Source organism: Biomphalaria glabrata, chromosome 9, assembly GCF_947242115.1.
Source record: "Biomphalaria glabrata chromosome 9, xgBioGlab47.1, whole genome shotgun sequence".
Taxonomy (NCBI): domain Eukaryota; kingdom Metazoa; phylum Mollusca; class Gastropoda; family Planorbidae; genus Biomphalaria; species Biomphalaria glabrata.
Genome location: NC_074719.1, coordinates 19,072,682 through 19,091,283, shown reverse-complemented (window position 1 = coordinate 19,091,283; position 18,602 = coordinate 19,072,682). Strand labels below are relative to the sequence as shown.

The 18,602-nt window shown below is 37.6% G+C and overlaps 1 protein-coding gene across 3 annotated transcripts in view; it reads right to left on the bottom strand.

The window, feature by feature from the left end:
- LOC106065178 (uncharacterized) overlaps positions 1 to 18,602 on the bottom strand; it is a 41,559-nt gene that overhangs the window by 18,646 nt on the left and 4,311 nt on the right. For all 3 annotated transcript variants that reach the window (XM_056040713.1, XM_056040712.1, XM_056040715.1), the window contains exons 3-4: positions 17,229 to 17,385; positions 3,697 to 3,806 (exon numbers count right to left, since the gene is read on the bottom strand). In XM_056040713.1, the coding sequence (XP_055896688.1) occupies positions 3,697 to 3,806; positions 17,229 to 17,385 (267 nt within the window). The remainder of the gene's footprint in view (positions 1 to 3,696; positions 3,807 to 17,228; positions 17,386 to 18,602) is intronic.

Below are 18,602 nucleotides of genomic sequence, written 5' to 3'. Positions count from 1 at the left end.
ATAACACAGTAGACACACACACACAAGCTGACCTGGACACCATGACATTTTGACACACTAGAGCAGATCAGTTCACAACACAGAACAAGAAACATAAATACACAACAGTGTTGTACCATCGTACAGTGGACACATCTGACGGAAACCACTAGGCACGCTATAAGATGTCTTTCTGAACAGTGTATTATCTTTCAATCAAGCTTATTACTAACGAAATGCTCAACTCCCGAGAATGTTTCTCATTATTTAACTTTTAACTTTGACTTGCGCTTTTCTTACTAAGAGTCAGGGGCGTAGCTAGGAATATTTTTCATCGTTTGGAAGCCTGAATGGCTTGACTTCTTTGGGGGCTGCATTTTTGCTTAATATTTAATTTTTTATTTAAAAAACCCTCATTTGGGGGGGCCCTGATGTAGGGGCCCTGGGGGATTTTCAAATTCTCCCCCTCCTCCTCCACAATAACTACGCCACTTATAAGAGTAAGAAGTATACAGTTTATCGATGAAATATATTATGAATGAAAATAAAATTTTTCTTCTCTAAAATTGAAGATGCATTTTTAGCGTGTATTTCAATATATGCCACAAAACGATTACAAAATTTATTTTGATAAAAGCAATGCTAGATATAGATTACATATAATCCCACTACTGGAAGAATTTTAACATTTGCTCTCTATGAGAGATGGCAGAGATCAAATCAAAATAATTGTCTCAATTTCATTCATTTAATGCTACCAATTAGATGTGTTAAAAGTGTTGGGTTGGCTTGTAAAAGGTGGCAAGTGTAACAACTGATGGAGCTCGTGCTTTGACTGAGTAAAACAGTTTTAAAAAAAATAAATTAAAGAACAATATTCCAACTATAAACTCTACATGGGAAAGTTTACACAGAGCTGCATTGAATATCAAGCACGTTATTGATTCAATTATCGTAGCGATCAAACTTTTCAAAAGTAGGATTCTTAACCACAGGCAGTTCCGAGAAGTACTTGAAGATGTGTAAACAAAACTTTCTGATGTTCGGTTCCACTGTAGTGTCAGCAGGGTAAATATTGAGAAAGTATTAAAAAAATGTTTTTAAGGAAGAAATTATTTTGTTCCTTGAGGGACATTTGTGACTTTGTTACTAATGAAGGCCATTCACGTTTGATTCAGTTACTGAGCCTGGCGGAACCGTTACTACTGACAGGAGAAGGAGGAAGGAGCAAAGGCGAGCAACTGGCGCCTAAACCAGTAAGCTTCGGGCAGGAGGGGCTCGTTAGCCTTGGCTGGCTACTCATGTAGGAGAAGGAAAACTCTGAATCGAAACCTCCGCTGCCTTGCAGCTATACCCAAACGCGGGAAAAGCTTCGAGAGACAACCCTGAAGAAAAATCAGGAGCTGGTGACACTTAGGCAGATTGTGGCACACCGTGCTACAGCCTGTCAGAGCCTGCGGCACTACTGATCCCAAACATTATTGGATATTCCGTTCCTGTTTACAGGATTTTTTTTTTTTTAATTAAAGAAGGTAAGAACATGTCGATGCTTACTGACTATAATTTAACAGCAGTCACAATGATAAAAACTACTAAGCTAGTTACACCAAAGTTCCGGAACATTATGCACAAGTGTAAAATTAAATATTTTACATAAGGTTCAACATTACAACCAAATAGTTGTAATTAATTATTGTGATGTAAAAATGCAATAACGATATTAATGAAAATATTCGTAAATTAATTTCCGAAATTGTTAAATATAGCTGTAATTCATCAATTGGTAGTGTTAAAAAAGATAAATATTTAATACAAAATGCATGTAAATTACAAAACATTTAGCATATTTTCTAAGTTGTATATACATATGTTATATATGCGGCCCCCCATTCCTATTTTTTTTTACGCTGCACTCAATAGAAAAATGTTGCCCACCTATGCTTTAGAGCTCTCAATTAAAGGAATTTTTTAAAATAGAAATGTTTTTCACATCTAACTTCAACTATCGTTTGGTCTGCTGAACGCAGGGGCACAACACAAGATCTGTCTACCTTCTTTCTCCATTCTTCTCTGTCTTTTGCCTTTCATAGAATTTCATTCTGATGTTCTTTCTGAAAATGTTGAAACCTGCCACTTTGGGGGCCGATTTTGAGTTTGTGTTTCCACAAAAACTGTCTTTGTAACCTTGTTTATTTTTAGGATTTAAGTAAAATTGTGAGCTATAGTCCCAAAGATATTTATACTAAAGAAATATCTCAGACTGAGTAAAGGTTGGGATAAGGTGAAAAGAAAAAAAAAACATTTGGGTTCAAATCTCATCTCAATTTTTAGTCTTGTACCTGAAAGTTTCTCACGAATACTTTCAAACTAAAGTCTGTCAATAAATAATTTTGCCAAAGTCATGCGCTATGACATAGACTCTGTCGCTATATTTGAGTATTCTGTTTTAACAGTCATGTTTTCATCAGAATAGGGGAAGGCGCAGAAGATTTGAGAAGATTTAATCTTGTAAGAGTCCTCTCTCCATTGGTAATTCCATTCAACATGAGAGGATTGGGGTTGTGGCGACTCGATATAAAAATTTAATATATAGCATAGATAACTTACATTGGTGACATTTTTTTTTGTCTTTAATTGTGTGATTTCTTCACTAAAACAAAAGAGAGATAATATTGGTCTAATCAGGGGGGAGGGTTGGGGCGATTGTAACTATAGCCCCTCTCACGGTCCCACATTGTACCTCTTTCAATATATATTTACTGATAATTCAATTTTTGATTAGAAATACAAATGGGTTAAAATATCAATAATAGCTTATATTATATAGATATTACAATAATTGTGTTCACCAATTATGATGTCTGCATAAAAATTTCTTTGGGTTAGGTGGGTATGGCAGTAAATTAAATCGCCCCCTACCCCAACTGAATCTACGAACATACCAGAAGGGGAACGACATAATAAAATATATTATATAGATATTTAACTCATTTTGTTCACAAACTATGATTTCTGTATAAAAATGAGACCGCCCCACAACTCAAAGGTTTTTGGTAGGGATGGCAATAGATATAATCGTCCCTCTCCCTCCTCACTGAATCGGCCATTTTTCAGAAGGGGGAGAACATAGTATCAAGATTGGTTAAAATATCAATAAGTAGCAGATATCATATAGATATGTATTTAATTATATTTAAAAAAAATTGAACCCCCCCCCCTTCCACTTAAATAGTTAGAGTCGGTTGTGCGGGATTCATGCAATCGCCCCCCACCCACCTTATCAAAACAGTTAATATACTAGAAGAGGGGGCGACATAATCTTAAAAAATTGTTAAAAGGTAAATTAATAGTATATATAGTATTAAAATAAGTAAAGAACTCACATAATACATTGTGGGATTTCTGTACTACAACCCCCCCCCCTTTTTTTTCTTGGGGTTGACGAGTTTAGGGAGCGATTGAACCTACCCCCCCCCTTTCAGCCAGTGATAGGATGTCTCCTCCCCCAATACCTTAATTTGTTTGACTTTGTTTTAAAATTGCCCTTTTTTTATATATTAAATAGAATGCCAGAAGAATGCAAGGGAGGTAACACAGTGTTGGTTTAAAAAAAAATACGCCTCCCTTTTTTCGGTAGTTCTTATTTGAGACTTACTTATATGTGAGTAAATTAAATAAAAGTATTAACTACAGGATTAACAAGTAAAAACTAAATACAGATATAAATAGATTCTGTTCCAGCCAAGAAAGCCTGGTCCTTGATAAATTGTTTTTGGAGTAGATTCAAGAATTTTCGCAATGGCGTCATATTTATCAGGCTCGATTGACTGAAACAGAAATAGAGTAAAATGACAATCATTAATTTTCTAATACGCAAAATAGATTTCTCGGCAAATGTCTTGGCTAAAAGAATCGATTTCAAGTTAAAAGTCTGTTGTACCGAATTCATTCCAGGGCAGGCTTTAGGTAATTGGAGGTCCTAGGCAGTGGCGTACCGAGGGGGGGGGGGCGGGGGGGGCATCCGCCCCGGGCGCCGGAGAGTAGGGGGCGCCAAAATGGGTATTACCAGTGGCGTCACTAGGCAGGTGAGGGGGGTGTGGTCCGCACCGGGTGACACCCATAAGGGGGTGACACCCAAGTGAAAAAAAACAACTTTTCAAAAGCAGACAACAACTTTAAATCTGGCACATATTGCGAACTTATTTACGCAAGTAGAATCTCCTCTCTCTTTTTCTTTTCTCTGATTCTCTCTCTCAATATGTTTCTATAAATAATTTTGGTTCCATCAAATTAACCAAAACGTTACACCATACTAATTTTACTAGCAAAACATTACACCATACTTTCAGCGGCATGGATCGGAAAACTTCTTTGATGTATGGAACTGTGTCATCGAGGCTATTGTGATTGTTGCAAGCTCTTGTCGCATTGTGCGATGGTGTAGAAGTTTGCTGTCATTTTTTTTATTCCCCCTGTATTTAAAAAAAATCCGCCTATCGTGTTAACGAGAAAGAGGGACAAGTGCGGTAGGTAAATAAAACGTTGATGTGTTGTAGAGTAAAATAAGGGGTGACAATTGGATACTCTTGAAATAATATATAAAAAATGAACTCACATGGCACAGTTGCTAATAACAAATTATTTACAGATAAATCCTGGTAAATTTTTGTATTAATTAAAGGAAAAGTAAGTTTTTTTGTTGTTTATTTTGGATAATGTAGAACTATACTAGGTTTTAAGCATGCAGATAAAATTAATTATCAATTAGAATGTATTTAACGTTTGCAACTTCAATCATTGTAATCATTGGATTTTGTAATTGGCGACACACAGAGAGACTGAGGGATCACGAAAACAGTCCAAGTCATCGAATATCTTTTACTAAATGGAAGGAATTGGAACATCGGATTTCACAAGGTATGTTGATTGATATGGAAGTTGAGAAACAAATTCAAAATGAAAAGCAGAAATGGCGTGAAGTGCTGAAACGAATTCTGGCTTGCATAAAATTTCTAGCTAGTCAAAGTTTGGTTTTACGTGGTCACTGTGAAAGTCTTGCTGAAGATGATACTGAATGTTACAATATAGGAAATTTCCTGGCCACAATGAAGCTAATTGCTCAGTTTGATCCATTATTATCAAGTCATCTACAGCATTCTAAAAATGTTCCGGGTTCAGTTTCATATCTGTCACCAAGAATTCAAAATGAATTTATCAGTCTTCTTGCATCTACTGTCAGAAAGCAGATACTCTGTGATATTCGACGAAACAAATATTATGGACTAATGCTAGATTCAACACCTGATCTAGCACACCGGGAACAGTTATCAGAAGTTATTAGGTTTGTTGATGTTAATTTCAAAACCAAAAAAGTGACCATCAAAGAATCTTTTCTTGGTTTTATTCAGCTTCATGCAAAAGATGCAGCAACACTAGAAAATGTTATTGTTGAACAGTTGCAAGCAGACAACCTTCCTATAGCTGACTGTCGATCTCAGTGTTATGATGACGCAGCTGTAATGGCAGGAGAACTGTCCGGACTCCAACAAAGAATTGCCATTCGAAATCCTCAAGCATCGTTTGTTAATTGTAACAACCATAGCTTGAATTTAGCTGGATTACATGCTGCAAAACAGGATCCAGTTGTTGTTACATTTTTTGGTACAGTTGAGAAAATTTACGTTTTTTTCAGTGCTTCAACTGTTCGATGGGAGAAAATGAAAGAACTGCTTGGAATTACATTGAAGAGAGAATGTCCAACACGCTGGAGTGCAAGACAAGATGCGGTGAATGCAATCCACGAACAGTTTGATGGATTTTTACAGCTGTTAGAAAACCTGTATGAAGATGGTACTCAAACTAGTGAGACTCAGAATGATGCATACAGTTTGCTTCAAAATGTGATGAATTTCAATTTCATCACTCTACTTGATTTCTGGCATGCAGTTTTGTCAAAAATTGAGCGGATTCAAAAACGACTGCAAGATCCATCAATGAATTTCCATGACGCAGCACTGGATTTAGAAGGACTGCTGCAACGGCTAATTAGCATTCGAGAAGATGTTTGCATCACTGCAATCAATGCAGCTAAAGTTCAGTGTGAAAAATTGGGAATTAGGATAGAAGGAAGAATTAAACGTCGAAAACAGATGCCTGGTGAAAATGCTGGTGATGCAGGACTCGCTGCGGTTGAAGAAATAACTCGCATTATGAAATCAGTTATTGATAGACTAATCCAGGAGATGACAACACGATTTGGTCGTCTGAAGACGTTAGACGAAAAGTTTGGATTTCTATTCAACATCAGCAAATTGTTTGCTAATGATACCTCTAATGATATTCAACAGCACTGTGCTACGCTGGCTGACTTTTATAAAACTGATATCGATGGAACTGAACTGTTCGTAGAAATCAGTGACTGCAGTATGTTGCTGAAAACCCGGCCAGATGCTACCCCAAGCAGCCCATTAGAATTACTTTCATTTATTATTTCATATGGCAATGACATATTTCCAAACTTGCGAATTGCTTTGCCAATTATGCTGACAATCTCTCTGTCAGTTGCTAGCTGTGAGCGTTCTTTTAGTAAACTAAAAATCATTTTAACTTATTTGAGAGCTTCAATGGGTCAGGAGCGTCTGTCAGACTTGGCATTGCTAAGCATAGAAAAGGAGCTGGTCGAAACAATTAATTTTGATGATGTCATTGACAACTTTGCTAGTGCAAGATCACGAAAAGTAGTTCTATAAGAAATGGCTAATGTTGCTTCAGATTATTCATTAACTTTGTTTACAATAAAAATATTTAATTTATATATTGGTGATTGTTTTAATGCAAATATAGATTACGCATACTAATGGGGGGTGGGGGCTCCAACAGACTATGCCGCCCCGGGCGCCTGGCTTCCTCGGTACGCCACTGGTCCTATGTAAAACGAATAGGGAGGTCCTAGGTGAAGTGAATAGGGAGGTCCTAGGTGAAGTAAATAGGGAGGTCCTAGGTGAAGCGAATAGGGAGGTCCTAGGTGAAGTGAATATCTTATCTTATCTTATATAATACAGACGTTACTTCAAAAAAGAAGATGATTACGTCCTACGCGTCATGCATTTAGTCATGCATATTAACCAATGACTTAAATTCTGCCAAGTCACTGGTTTTCCTGGCTAGCTCAGGCAACCCATTCCATGCTCTAATAGTACTAGGTAAGAAGGAGTACTTGTACAAATTTGTCCTAGCATATGGGACGAGGAATGTGCCTTTATCTTTGTGTCTTTCAGAGTATTTTATTAAATTTTGTTTTTGTATTTGAAGATTATGGTTCAGTGTTTTATGTATGATTGCTACTTTACTTTTGAGCCTTCTGTCCTGAAGGCTTTCTAAATTTAGTGATTTTACTAAAGATGTTACTCTAGTCAAATGTGAATATTCGTTTGTTATGAATCTCACTGCTCTATTTTGTGTCTGTTCCAGTTTCTTAATGTTTTCTTGAGTTGAGGGGTCCCAAACGGAGGATGCATATTCTATTATTGGCCTAACCAAGGTTAAATAACATTTTAGTTTTATGTTCTTATTTGATTTATAGAAATTTCTTTTAATAAATCCTAATGCTTTGTTTGATTTTTTTGTAGTTTCATCAATATGTGGATTCCATGATAGTTTTTCATTTATTATAACACCTAGGTATTTTGCGTTTTTAGTCTGTGTTACTGGTTTGCCATGAATAAGATAAGTGGAATTAATTTGTTTTAGTTTTTTTGTTACTCTTAACAACTGACATTTTTCTGGGTGGAAAGACATGCTCCAATTTGATTCCCATTTCTGTAATTCATCTAATTCTCTTTGTAAAATATCTGTGTCTTGTGTTGTTTTTATTGTTCTATATATTATGCAATCGTCTGCAAATAATCTGACTTTTGTTCCTGAGGTAATGCAATTTGATAAATCATTTATGTAAATTAAAAATAGTAGTGGACCCAAGACTGTTCATTGAGGTACACCTGAGTTTACTGTTATCGGTGTTGATTTAGAGCCATTTATTATTACAGTTTGTTCTCTCCCTATCAGAAAATCTTTAATCCACTGATGCAGTGGACCATTAATGCCGAAATAGGGAGGTCCTACGCGAAACAAATAGGGAGGATCTAGGCGAAGTGAACATGGAGGTTCTAGGCGAAGTGAACATGGAGATCCTAGGTGAAGTGAATAGGGAGGTCCTAGTTGAAGTGAATAGGGTGGCCACAAATGAAATAAAAAAAAATACATTCAAAAATACTTTAAAAAAAAAAAAACTTAGCTTATATGAAGTGAAATTGTATTAATTAGTTGGGATCAGTCACGTGATTGAATTTGTAACAGATCTAGACGAACAACAATAAATCTGTGCAATAAATATTATTTTTTTACAAAGCTTTTATCAACCCACTCTGTCTGTCTGTCTGACTAAGGTTAGTACATGTTATTTCTCCCAAACCCATTTTAGGATTCAATTGGAACTTTGCACAATTATTTAATAGCTGGACAAAATATGAATCAATTAAAAAAAAATTTTTTTTAAAGTCAACTAATTACTTGTATTTATATCCATTAATACAGCCCTGCTATTACACACCAAGTATCAGAGCTTAGAATAAACCATGTTCATTTTTTGTGTAACTCTATTCGCTAACACAGTATAGATCTAAATTACATATCTTTAATAGTATAAATACATCTGTATATTAAAATCTGAATGAATGCGTTGGTAACATACTAGATCTAGAGCTACATATTTTAAATGGGATTAGTAGATTTATGTTAATAAATTAAGTGGAATAGATCTATAATTATCTATTGTTCTACAATTTTAAAATCTAAATATTTTTTTGGCATCTCGTACAGCACAGCAGATAAACTTACAAAAGCCGTCAAGTCTCAATAGGTTTTGCGTATACCGTTCATGCCATTCACGGTTCTGCGTATTCCGTAGGCGTAGTTATGTCACCACCCGAGTCGTGAAACATTCAAATAAATAGTAAACACTGCACTCATCATTAATCTTCGGAATCACTGACACTTGTCATTAAGTAGACTCTATATCTAAATCTACATTTCAGATCAAATCTAGATTAGAAATCTATATTCTATCTTGAGACTAGATTGTCAAGTCTAGATCTATCTCTACCTGACTAAAGTTTATTAATCAGGATAGGCCTACATATACTATCTAGATTATTCTATATAGATTCTATATCTAGATCAAGAAAAATTCAATAGCTAGTCTAGATCAGACTCAGTAGATCTACTATCTATACAATCTATCTATCTATATTATTCTCTTCGTGGCTCAAGAGTTTGGACGAGAAGAAGTAAAGGAAAGATCACTCTTTTATTTCTGTAGATAGTCACACCACGAAAAAACAAGAGGGGAGGGGGGGGGAGAACAAGTATTCACCGGTCACTACAGATGGCTGCCTGATCGTGCGGTTTGCGCGCTGGACTGTCGTTTGCATTTATCAAACCCTGCACGCCCCCATCTACCTTCTAAATGAACATCCAAAACATGTAAAACATTTAACAAACAAAGATTTTACAAACACTAAATAGCAGGGCCGGACTTAATCATTGTGGGGCCCTATGCGAAACGGATTTCGGGGGCCCAAGTTTGGGTATGGAACGGATAATAAGTGAAATTTAAGAGTTTGTATTAGAAAATAAATTCGTCTATGCATTCTTTACTACGTACAGAATTACTTTACGATTCTTGCGTGTAGCAAAGTCATAGAGTATATCATAATAATTCTGTTTCCTACATAGATCACGCTCAATAGCAAGAATTACCAAATGTTTCAATCTATCTTTAAGAACTGTTGACCTCAAGTAATTCTTCCTTAGTTTGAGGCGCAAGAAGCTTCTTTCACAAGATTAAACAACTACGGCTAATGCATAATGCCGTTTTTATTTATCGCGTAGGATTGGCGTTTTCTATATTGAACACCACAAAATGACAATTTGTGTCTATATATTTCATGTGATTTGTATGAGTGCTCAAAATATTTTAATAATTTCCGGAGATTTCCAAGAATTTTTCATGTATTTTGCAATTTCAGGAGATTTCCATGAGCTCCTGGTAAATCAGGCTGCCGTGGGAGATTTGTTTTAAGTTATAAAATAGTTTAATTCAATAATTTATACACCTTGAATTAGCGCGGGTCCTATGAAAGTGCGTGGCCCACTGCGGTCGCATAGGCCGCAGTGGCCAAAGGCCGGCCCTGCAAAATAGCGGCGTATGCTACGCCGCCAGTCGACTAGTATTGAATATATTTCTACTTTTAGATCTACTTTTCAATGCCAAGACCTCTAATATACTAATATAATAATAATAAGGCTTGTCATTGGTCCGAAGATTAATGCAGAATGCAATATTTCCCGTGGCAACGCAGCCCCAGCTGTGACCTAAATATTTTCCTACAACCAGGGCAAGCATAACCATTGTCCACTGGTAGTCCATTAAGATTTTCTTTTCGCCTTCTGCGTCAGTCATAGGCAGCGCATTTCCTTTTGGTCTCAAATGTGCATCCCGCGGTCTTTGTGAGTGACCTCCAGCTGTTTCGTTCTGAGGCTACATGCAACCAGGTGCTCTCTTCCCTAAGGCAAGTTGGCGCCTAAAGTGGTTTTTAAAGCGTTTCCGTGGGCACCTCTGCTACGTCAACCACCTTTAAGCTTACTAAAATAAAAAAGACTGCTTTTGGGATACGTTTGTTCCCTTACGGGATACGTGCCCTGCCCAGCGTAACTGTCCGACCAAAAGAAGTCCCTCTATACTGTCCATACGGCGTTCGCAAGGACATCGCTGCTAGTGCTGTCTGGCCACCGTATGTCCATGAAGGAGCGCAAGCATCTTTGGTGAAAGCGTTCATAGCATTCAAGTAGTCTTAGTTGCTTTCTGTGTAATACCCATGTCTTAGAGCCATATAAAGGGGTTGAGAGAACCATTTAGATTCTATTTCTATTATATTTATAACCTAGATATATATTCTAGAAGTAGATCAATACTGATTCTATAGTTTTAATTCTATAGTTTTAATTCAAATTCAACTTGAATATTTATGATTATATAGATTACAGGTTATACGTAGATTTTATAGTTATATTACTATTATGACAATCCCATGGTATGTGTGAGTCCAATTTTTTAAAGCTACTATAATTATTGGACTTCATCTAAAACAAGTTCATTAATATATTCACATGCGATTTTTTAAAAAATATATAAGCTTAGCATTATTTTGGACCAATGTCTCACAACAGCTGATAAGAGAAATTAGGTTTAAACATCAGGAGAAAACACGACCCCTTAACGCAAGAAAACATTATGAATCAAGTGTCGCAACTATTGAATTCGTTGTATAGTAGAAATGTTCTCTATTTTATTAATAGCACCGCTTTCATCTATATTGATGGCGTCATTTGTTTTGGTTTTATTTGTGTGCAGTAGGTGATCTCCCCTTGTTGCTCGTCATAATTTTTTATGACGTAAATTGTCTTAGTTCGTCTGGTGCAAAAATGCAAAAGATATATAAGGAATATGGTAGTTCGGCCCAATGTGCTAATTCTAGTTTTAACCAAAGAAACGAAACGCATAAACGCAACATATGCTATTGGTTAATTTTATCGATTATTGTGTTGTTAGTTAAAAGAAATAATTGATACAATTTTCAACCTAATCTGAGATTAGAAACTCGGAGAAATAAGGTGTACAAACCTTTTACCAGACAGACAGAAAAAGTCAGTTGATATAAGCTTTGTAAATATGAAGACCTAAAAGAAAAAGTAATGAGTTAGACCTATAAACCGACCTGTATCTATATCTAAATCAACAAATAACCACATAGCGCCTAGAGAGGTAATGTGCTTTATGGACGATACATGATAGACATTTTGCCAAAATGTAGAAAAAAAGTCTTCTAACATATGCATTTTAACAAGTCTATTTCAACTTTCGTGAGCAAACATTGAATCCTATTGGAGACATATTCGAGATATGCTTGTAAATATAGAGCCATAGAGATTTGCTTGTCAATATAGAGCCATAGAGATTTGCTTGTAAATATAGAGCCAAAGAGATTTGCTTGTAAATATAGAGCCAAAGAGATTTGCTTGTAAATATAGAGCCATAGAGATTTGCTTGTAAATATAGAGCCATAGAGATTTGCTTGTAAATATAGAGCCATAGAGATTTGCTTGTAAATATAGAGCCATAGAGATTTAATTGTAAATATAAAGCCATAGAGATTTGCTTGTAAATATAGAGCCATAGAGATTTGCTTGTAAATATAGAGCCATAGAAATGTGCTTGTAAATATAGAGCCATAGAGATTTGCTTGTAGATATAGAGCCAAAGAGATTTGCTTGTAAATATAGAGCCATAGAGATTTGCTTGTAAATATAGAGCCATAGAGATTTGCTTGTAAATAGAGAGCCATAGAGATTTGCTTGTAAATAGAGAGCCATAGAGATTTGCTACGTTTTAGATTTGATCCATGTTTAGCAATTTGTTTTTTCAAAAAAATGTCTTTGTGTTCTGTGCGAGGCCTCTACTAATCAAAAAATGTCTTTGTGTCCTGTGCGAGGCCTCTACTAATCAAAAAATGTCTTTGTGTCCTGTGCGAGGCCTCTACTAATCAAAAAAATGTCTTTGTGTCATGTGCGAGGCCTCTACTAATCAAAAAAATGTTTTTGTGTCCTGTGCGAGGCCTCTACTAATAAAAAAAAATGTCTTTGTCTCCTGTGCTAGGCCTCTACTAATCAAAAAAATGTCTTTGTGTCCTGTGCGAGGCCTCTACTAATCAAAAAAGTGTCATGTGCGAGGTCTCTACTAATAAAAAAAATGTCTTTGTGTCCTGTGCGAGGCCTCTACTAATCAAAAAAATGTCTTTGTGTCATGTGCGAGGCCTCTACTAATAAAAAAAAATGTCTTTGTGTCATGTGCGAGGCCTCTACTAATCAAAAAATGTCTTTGTGTCCTGTGCGAGGCCTCTACTAATCAAAAAAATGTCTTTGTGTCCTGTGCGAGGCCTCTACTAATCAAAAATGTCTTTGTGTCATGTGCGAGGCCTCTACTAATCAAAAAATGTCTTTGTGTCCTGTGCGAGGCCTCTACTAATCAAAAAATGTCTTTGTGTCCTGTGCGAGGCCTCTACTAATCAAAAAATGTCTTTGTGTCCTGTGCGAGGCCTCTACTAATCAAAAAAATGTCTTTGTGTCCTGTGCGAGGCCTCTACTAATCAAAAAAATGTCTTTGTGTCCTGTGCTAGGCCTCTACTAATCAAAAAAATGTCTTTGTGTCCTGTGCGAGGCCTCTACTAATAAAAAAAATGTCTTTGTGTCCTGTGCGAGGCCTCTACTAATCAAAAAATCTTTTTGTGTCCTGTGCGAGGCCTCTACTAATAAAAAAAAAATGTCTTTGTCTCCTGTGCTAGGCCTCTACTAATCAAAAAAATGTCTTTGTGTCCTGTGCGAGGCCTCTACTAATCAAAAAAATGTCTTTGTGTCCTGTGCGAGGTCTCTACTAATAAAAAAATGTCTTTGTGTCCTGTGCGAGGCCTCTACTAATCAAAAAAATGTCTTTGTGTCCTGTGCGAGGCCTCTACTAATAAAAAAAAATGTCTTTGTGTCCTGTGCGAGGTCTCTACTAATCAAAAAAATGTCTTTGTGTCCTGTGCGAGGCCTCTACTAATCAAAAAAATGTTTTTGTGTCCTGTGCGAGGCCTCTACTAATCGGAAACCATAGACTGCTGCCTAGTTTGCCAATGCCGCCGTCAACATCATCATCTATTTCTTGACTTTCGTAGTCTGGATGTTGTGACAGTTTACAGAGCCCAATTCTTCTACTTTTCCTGGTCAGCAGCTGTTCTGAGCTGAATTTATTGAATATTACACTATCAAAGAAATCAAATCAGCTCAAAGTAGGCACGCTAGATACAATTGAAAGCTACCTGAAAACAGCTATCCAATCATATTCCAATGGATTAGTCTTTAAAAACACTATTTATGCAGGTCTTGGTGCAGTACTATAGTTTGAAATAAGTGCACTCTGTGGTGATTTCTGCACACATTTTAAGGCCAAAATTAATGCAATCATGAGAGCACTGCAGACAGTCGAAAACCAATTCTATTGTGGTATACAATTACAATGAGATATTGTTGACTTTATAGACTCATAATCACCTCTACAGCCCCTCATCCATCCCAAAAGAGTTGAAAAGACTAATCACAATAATCTATCATATGCTGTAAAATAAACTATCACAATAACATGAACACAGATCACTGGGCACATGGGCATCATGGCAAAACGAAAAGACTAATTCAATGTAAATGGCGGGGTCATCTATGAAACAAGCAGATAGTCCAAATAACTGCCTCACTCAACGTCAATGCTAGCCAACAATCACAAAGAGGTGTGGCTCAACCGATGGGTATCAGGAAATACAGGCTGGGCTTTGTACAAAGAAATTACCATGTTAACAAACTGAACAATATTAATTTCCTCCCCTGCAAAGAATCTTTCCTTTAACAACAGGACATACAGATATCTGGTTTAATGTTTATTGACAGCTTATGCAGTATCCGTTACAGAGACGAATCATTGATACTAATTGTGGTTAAGTTGAAGCTGTTAAGTCATTGTCAAAGTCGTGTCAAAGGTGTTGATTATATTAATGTTACATAAGTACCTACTATAAATAGAGTTATGATTTATTAGCTTCATATTTATTAAGTGTGTATGATGTGTCTGTTAGGGTGAACCCGAGAATTGGTATAAAAATATACTTAAATAATTATACTTAAAATATCTAATAATACATAACTAAAGTTAACTCCCCTCTGTAGACACTGAGCCCACTCTTTTGAAACCGTGAATCATATCCTCTAATGCCTACTACCTAAGCCACCTCAGCCCAACATAACCAACACTCTGTATGGCAGACCATACTACCACCACAGCCCAACATAACCAACACTCTGTATTGCAGACCCTACTACCACCACAGCCCAACATAACCAACACTCTGTTTGGCAGACCCTACTTCCACCACAGCCCAACATAACCAACACTCTGTATTGCAGACCCTACTACCACCACAGCCCAACATAACCAACACTCTGTATGGCAGACCCTACTACCACCACAGCCCAACATAACCAACACTCTGTATGGCAGACCCTACTTTCACCACAGCCCAACATAACCAACACTCTGTATGGCAGACCCTACTTTCACCACAGCCCAACATAACCAACACTCTGTATGGCAGACCATACTACCACCACAGCCCAACATAACCAACACTCTGTATGGCAGACCATACTACCACCACAGCCCAACATAACCAACACTCTGTATGGCAGACCCTACTTCCACCACAGCCCAACATAACCAACACTCTGTATGGCAGACCATACTACCACCACAGCCCAACATAACCAACACTTTGTATGGCAGACCATACTTTCACCACAGCCCAACATAACCAACACTCTGTATGGCAGACCCTACTACCAGAACAGCCCAACATAACCAACACTCTGTATGGCAGACCATACTACCACCACAGCCCAACATAACCAACACTCTGTATTGCAGACCCTACTACCACCACAGCCCAACATAACCAACACTCTGTATGGCAGACCCTACTTTCACCACAGCCCAACATAACCAACACTCTGTATGGCAGACCCTACTTTCACCACAGCCCAACATAACCAACACTCTGTATGGCAGACCATACTACCACCACAGCCCAACATAACCAACACTCTGTATGGCAGACCATACTACCACCACAGCCCAACATAACCAACACTCTGTATGGCAGACCCTACTTCCACCACAGCCCAACATAACCAACACTCTGTATGGCAGACCATACTACCACCACAGCCCAACATAACCAACACTTTGTATGGCAGACCATACTTTCACCACAGCCCAACATAACCAACACTCTGTATGGCAGACCCTACTACCAGAACAGCCCAACATAACCAACACTCTGTATGGCAGACCATACTACCACCACAGCCCAACATAACCATCACTCTGTATGGCAGACCCTACTACCACCACAGCCCAACATAACCAACACTCTGTATGGCAGACCATACTACCACCACAGCCCAACATAACCAACACTCTGTATGGCAGACCCTACTTCCACCACAGCCCAACATAACCAACACTCTGTATGGCAGACCCTACTTCCACCACAGCCCAACATAACCAACACTCTGTATGGCAGACCCTACTACCACCTCAGCCCAACATAACCAACACTCTGTATGGCAGACCATACTACCACCACAGCCCAACATAACCAACACTCTGTATGGCAGACCCTACTTTCACCACAGCCCAACAAAACCAACACTCTGTATGGCAGACTCTACTTTCACCACAGCCCAACATAACCAACACTCTGTATGGCAGACCCTACTTTCACCACAGCCCAACATAACCAACACTCTGTATGGCAGACCCTACTTTCACCACAGCCCAACAAAACCAACACTCTGTATGCCAGATCCTACTTTCACCACAGCCCAACATAACCAACACTCTGTATGGCAGACCCTACTTTCACCACAGCCCAACAAAACCAACACTCTGTATGCCAGATCCTACTTTCACCACAGCCCAACAAAACCAACACTCTGTATGGCAGATCCTACTTTCACCACAGCCCAACAAAACCAACACTCTGTATGGCAGATCCTACTTTCACCACAGCCCAACAAAACCAACACTCTGTATGGCAGACTCTACTTTCACCACAGCCCAACAAAACCAACACTCTGTATGCCAGATCCTACTTTCACCACAGCCCAACAAAACCAACACTCTGTATGGCAGATCCTACTTTCACCACAGCCCAACAAAACCAACACTCTGTATGGCAGATCCTACTTTCACCACAGCCCAACATAACCAACACTCTGTATGGCAGTACTAAAGAACTGAAGAGAACAGCACAATATTTTCCCTTGGCATAGTCTGCAAAAGAGCTTACAGATCAGCAGCAAAAAGCTGGCTAGAAGATAAAAAAATAGGTAGGCCTAAGTGTGCGCTGATATATTAATTTGTATTTATTTTATACTGTTCATACCAGTCTCAGTGTATCGCTATGCGGCCCACACCGCCAGTATCCTTTTAGAGGCACAATTGGATCATACTGTTATAACTATAAGTGAGAATTGAATGAGCTTACAGTGTCTTTCTTTAGTATGTTGATTGCATCATGGTATCTCTTCCTTTCTTCTGGTGTTAGCATGCGGTATTCTTTTCTGACACATTTGTTGGCTGCTTGCCGAGGTTGTCTGGTCGAATGGTCATCGAAGATTTTCTTATAAAACTCCTCGAGAGATCTGCAAACAGACACAATAAACAAAACTTTATAAAATCCTTACAAAGTACTCTTTATACTTTATTAAAATACATTTAATCATAGAATCTTTACATTAAATACATTTTTTTAAATATAATATTTACATTAACATTTAATATAGCTACTTTTCAATTATATTTCCCCTAATTCTGTATGTATGGCTTATTTCCACTTCGTACATTTTCTATATAAAATAAAAACTAACTGATAACTAGTAAAGGTAAAAGTAAATTTCCCCTTTCAGACCATGCGGTGTATAGGGGCAGACGTTGTTAAGTTCTTTAGCCAACGGTTAACGAGCAGGATGTCATGTTACTAGCACAACGACCAACCGCCTTTACTTTCCCCAATATAAGTCAGTTACCCATTAGAATTGGGTGGATTCAGGGGCGCCCTAAAGATCCCGAAATTTGAAATCCCAGTCTTCAAAGAGATTCAAACAAAGGATTTCAGGTTTGGTAGCCAACTAATTCAATAATTATTTTCTTCGATTTTTAGCGGCCCCCGAAAGGGGAAAAGACGCTATTAGTTTTGTGCGAAATTTCTGTCCGTCTGTGCGTCCGTCCCGTTTAGATCTCGTAAACTAGAAAAGATATTGAAAATCCGACATCATAATATTTTAGACCATTCAAAGTTCTGATGCAACGGCTACTTTTTTTTTTTCTGAAAGCGAAAAATCTCATTTTTAAAATCAGTTATGCAAGCAGTTTTTTAAAGAGAAAAAGCTAATTAGTATTAGTAAAAGGGGAACTAGTTAAGCCAGGTTCACATCCAACTTTACATTCACTTACACCTATCCTTTGATCTGCGGGACCGTTGGGGCACTACACAAGATCTGTTAACCTTCTTTCTCCATTCCTATCTCTCATTTGTCTTTGATATAATTTCATTCGGATGTTCTTTCTGAAAATATTGAGGCCTGCCTGGGTCCACCTCTTCGGGGGCCGATTTTGAGTTTGTGTTTCCACACAAACTGTCTTTTGTAACCTTGTTATTGATGTGTTAGCGTCGAGTATGAGCTTGTGTGAAAACTATTGATGACGATTAGAAGAGAAGAAATGGTCGAAAATTCTATTGCAAAACTGAAAAGCTACAAGAAAGATCTAGAGTGAGTTAATAGAAGCGTTGTAAACAAGTTGCTTGAGTTTTGATTCTATCTTGCGGTATCCAGAACTTCCTGCAGGAGTAGCCAAACTT